The 4,210-nt window shown below is 35.9% G+C and overlaps 1 protein-coding gene across 1 annotated transcript in view; it reads right to left on the bottom strand.

The window, feature by feature from the left end:
• Positions 1–391: 391 nt before the first annotated feature.
• The window catches only part of LOC107661878 (Na(+)/H(+) exchange regulatory cofactor NHE-RF2-like), a 39,200-nt gene continuing 35,381 nt past the window's right edge, over positions 392–4,210 (bottom strand). The window contains exons 4-6 of the mRNA XM_016451663.1: positions 1,931–2,084; positions 955–1,057; positions 392–734 (exon numbers count right to left, since the gene is read on the bottom strand). Coding sequence (XP_016307149.1) covers positions 575–734; positions 955–1,057; positions 1,931–2,084 — 417 coding nt within the window. The 3' untranslated portion in view covers positions 392–574. The remainder of the gene's footprint in view (positions 735–954; positions 1,058–1,930; positions 2,085–4,210) is intronic.

Below are 4,210 nucleotides of genomic sequence, written 5' to 3'. Positions count from 1 at the left end.
TGAAATCTCAGTAATTCCTAGAAACTCGATGTCCAACAGTGAAACGTACATCCCTTCAAAACAACTGAAACTCATAAGACATCAGTGGATCAGGTCGATAATAGGTTGTGTCTTTGGCAAAAGAACAATTCTAATTCTTCAGATGATTCACATATAACATGTACGACATTAAAGGAGCTTCATTCATTTGGTCCTGAATCGAATAACATTATTTTGTTCAGTCGAGTTCTGCAAAAGCACAGTCTATATATGCTGTTCTGTATTATAGTCTCATTTGGCGTTTGTACTCCATTTTGTACGTTATTGTCAATGTGCTATATTGAATAAACAGCATGAACACAAAATGACGCAGATACGAGCAGCAAGACCATCGATTTGTGACTTTCTTAGCCATTCATAAGACAGAAATCCTATTGCGTAACTCATATCATCCCCTCTGGGTGTGTTTTTCAACTTTTTATGCTTCAAGTTTTCATTTTCTACAAAAATAGGTGCCTCTTTTTCATCAAAAGCAGTCACGTGTCCGGGGCTCTGAATGCAACACACGTGGGGGGCGTGTCTCTGGGAAGAAGACTCAGAAATTGCTAAAAATCTCATGCTTCTTGTTCCAGTCCATCTGGGGCGCTCTCTTTCTGGTGCGCTTGGCGTGGGCTTTCTCTTTAGCCTCCGCCGCCGTGGGGCTCAGACATAGACCTGTTTCTTCGCACAAGTCTAATATATATATATATATATATATATATATATCTATATATATGCATGAATCTGCCATAAATATAAAATAGAAATATATTGTGCAGTTATAATCTTCAATATAATAAAGCTTTTTTTAAATTACCTGACCCTTAAAATGTGTTTTAACTAATTAAATTAATTTTTTGACTTAATGCATGAATGTGCAATAAATATAAAATATAAATATATTATTGCAGATGCATTTGCGTTCTTTTGTTCACCTGTGTGTTGGTGTCCTGACTGCTGCCGTCTGAGTATGTGGATCGTGAGGACGTCCCGTTCACATGTGGGCTGTGGGAGCCGTTAGTTACGGACTCGTCAAAATCTGTTTTAATGAGAAGAACAACTGTTCATTCATTGAGATCAAGATCAGAGAACATTGTGGCTGATGTTGAATAGAAAAACAGCCATAGTCCATTGTAGGTTTATCAATATAATGTACATGATGACCCTGTATATTCATAGATGCTAAACTTCCTTGAGAAGACCATTGCTACAGCTGGAAACCTTGAGCGGGCTCTTGAGAAAGAAAGCTGAGCTGTGGGATAAAAGCAGCACGCATCTGTGGCCTGATCAACCTGATGTTCACAGACCTGACGCAGAAGATTTACTCATCCAGAATGAACTGCATGAAAACGAATAGAAAGCCAGTGGACTGGGCTGGAATGACCTTCCAGTGGGCTAAATCAGGATCCTGCCAAGTATCAATTATCTAAGAGATGTCAATAGCCTGTTTAAGGTGTTGACCTCAATTTAACTCTAATCTGAGCCACATGGCAGGAGCTGCTGGATAACAGACGTGGACGAGACTCAGAGAACATGGATTTACTCCAGCCCGGGGTTTCACACCTCTGTATAGAGCCTTGAGAGGAAACCCAACATCAGTCTGTCTCGAAACCTCAAAAGCACCGTTAGCACGGAAAAACGTCAAACTCCCCCTCAAATCCCAGGAAGAGGAAACCAAGGCTCAGTACGCAATATAGCAAAACTAACTCATCTGGGCTCAACATCATCTTTCGTTATTGATGATCATTCAAAAGTAGACGTGTTCTGACTAAATAAAATGATAATCAAAATTGGATACTGGACTTTATACTCACATAGGGCGATGTATTCTAGATAGCAAATCTGAACTACTTGCTGCTTGTATTGTCTCGTGAACTGTGATTTTTGGGTAACTCTCCTCAGTAAAGTCTACCTTTGACATGGATGCTGGTGGGAGTGATGGCCATCTTTTTGAAATGCTCATCTGTGTCCGGATCCACCACTAGTAAGCGCGTCTCATTCCCGCCCTTCTTGATGAAGGCAACAACTTCAGCGTGTCTCATGCGTTCAATGTTCATTCCATTTACCTGCGCAGAGTTTTAATATAGCAAAGGTTATGATTTTAAAACAAGCAACTGTAAAAGTTTTTGTACAACAACAAAACATTTTATTGACCTGATTTGACTATGTTTTTCAAAATATTCATAAACCGGATATACTGGACATGTTACAATAGTAATACCATGTTTTTTGGATACTACAATGAAACTAATACCATGGTGGCACGCCAATTTCATTGCAGTATCCAAAAACATGGTATTATCATGGTAATGGCGACAACTTTTAAATTGTATATGTTGGATTTATTACTCCAACACACACACACACAGTTTTTATTCAATGATTCTTATGTTTATTGACAAATAAAAGGTTTTCAGTACGCATGTGTACCGAAAAAATACACTGCATGAGTACACAAATTAACCACTGCATGAGTGGAACTTCACTGGAAACTCACAGTTTTATATATTGTAACTTTTGTTAAGAAATAAAGTGTCATCTTTCAAATTATGTCCATTTTTTTTTCAGGAAATTCAAACAATAAATGCCGTTTTGACGCTCTTTGATTACTGTATAGAAGCCTACCTCAGGCAAGTCATCAGTGTCCACAGCTCATTATTTGCTAGAGAAATAAAGTACAGAGAAGAGCTTTTCGTGAAATATTAGAGTATATTCTCATTATATTTGACCTGTTAGTGATGTCTTATTTAATGTATGTTTAATTAAATCTGTTATGAAACAAGTTATGACAACCACTGTGTAAATGAATATATTTCAACAACAAATCGAAATTTGATCATTTAGAAGGTAATTTAAAAACTGCATTATGCTTATGTTTGCATAGTTGTTTTTTAAAAAGTTGAGTGTTGATTATTATGTTTAAAAATAAATAGTAATTAAATTAAGTTTAGGCTCTGTTGTTAATTACCTTCAGTAACGTAAATGAAACCATACCAAACCCTGATGTCAAAAGTTTTTATAAATATTTTTAAATAATTTGTATAATATAAAAAATATATATTATTTTCATCTAATTTTATAACTGAATTCACAAAGTATTTAAATGGTATTGTACTACATCCTGGTACAAAAAATGGTTAGTATTGCCATTTGCCATGGTTTATTTTTGTTTTTTCATAAACATTAAAAGAGAGTAGAGTTACAGTGATGATCTACAGTATAAAAACATTTAATCAGTAGATTATTCTGGGGAGAATCCTCACTTCTGCTTCAGTGACTTTAATCATTTGTAAAAGCTTTATTTATCCCTGATAAACCTGTTCATTCAGTTTTGCCTTATAGTGCCCTGCTATTGGTTGCTTAGCAACATGTTTTGTGGTATAATTAGGTTCCCAACAAGCCGAACAGAGGAGAGACGGTGAGGAAGACTTTTTACCGAAATTACAACCAAATCAATCAAAACAAAAACAAGGGCACAAGAGCCGCCCGCGCTCCCCTTCTGCTGAAGGTGATTTAATCTGAGTGTTTGTCCCGAGGACAGATGGAGCGTGTGCTGTACTCAGCTGAACAGCATCAAATATTAACAGCAGCCCGGTGGGTTTCAGGTATCGGTGTCCTGAGGTGCGTCTCTGAAAACTCAAGGGGGCAGGACTCTCACTCTTATACTGACGGTCAGGGGTTAAATTGGGATTTGTTATGTGAGGCGGCTCTATGGTATCGAGCATATATATATATATATATATATATATATGTGTGTGTGTGTGTGTGTTGTTTTTTTGCAAATATTATTTATTCGGAAGCAATATTCTCATCAGTTTTCTATCAGCTATGACATAAATCTGCATGTTTTTTTTATATTTTATCCAATGGCATTTTTTTTTTACCTATATAGAGGGCATTTTCCCACTAATCTCATTAATACTTTAATTTCAAATTACTTTCATTTGATCTATAAATTCAATTATAATAATGTGATTATCTATACGTTATCAAATTAAATCATTTACACTGAAAAATGCAACTGCATTAAATAATATTATGAGATTATTTTAAATATTTTTGAATATACAAACAAGAAATGATGGTGGAAATGATACTTTTCAACGAAATTAAAACGCCAGTAGGTGCCAGTAGTGAGCATTTAATGAGTGAGTCATTGAGTCGTTCATTCAAACGATTCGTTCCAACGGCA

The sequence above is a fragment of the Sinocyclocheilus anshuiensis genome, unplaced genomic scaffold, assembly GCF_001515605.1.
Source record: "Sinocyclocheilus anshuiensis isolate Anshui unplaced genomic scaffold, SAMN03320099.WGS_v1.1 scaffold47, whole genome shotgun sequence".
NCBI lineage: Eukaryota > Metazoa > Chordata > Actinopteri > Cypriniformes > Cyprinidae > Sinocyclocheilus > Sinocyclocheilus anshuiensis.
Note: the sequence above shows the minus strand (reverse complement) of the source record. Positions and strands in the feature narration are given on the sequence as shown.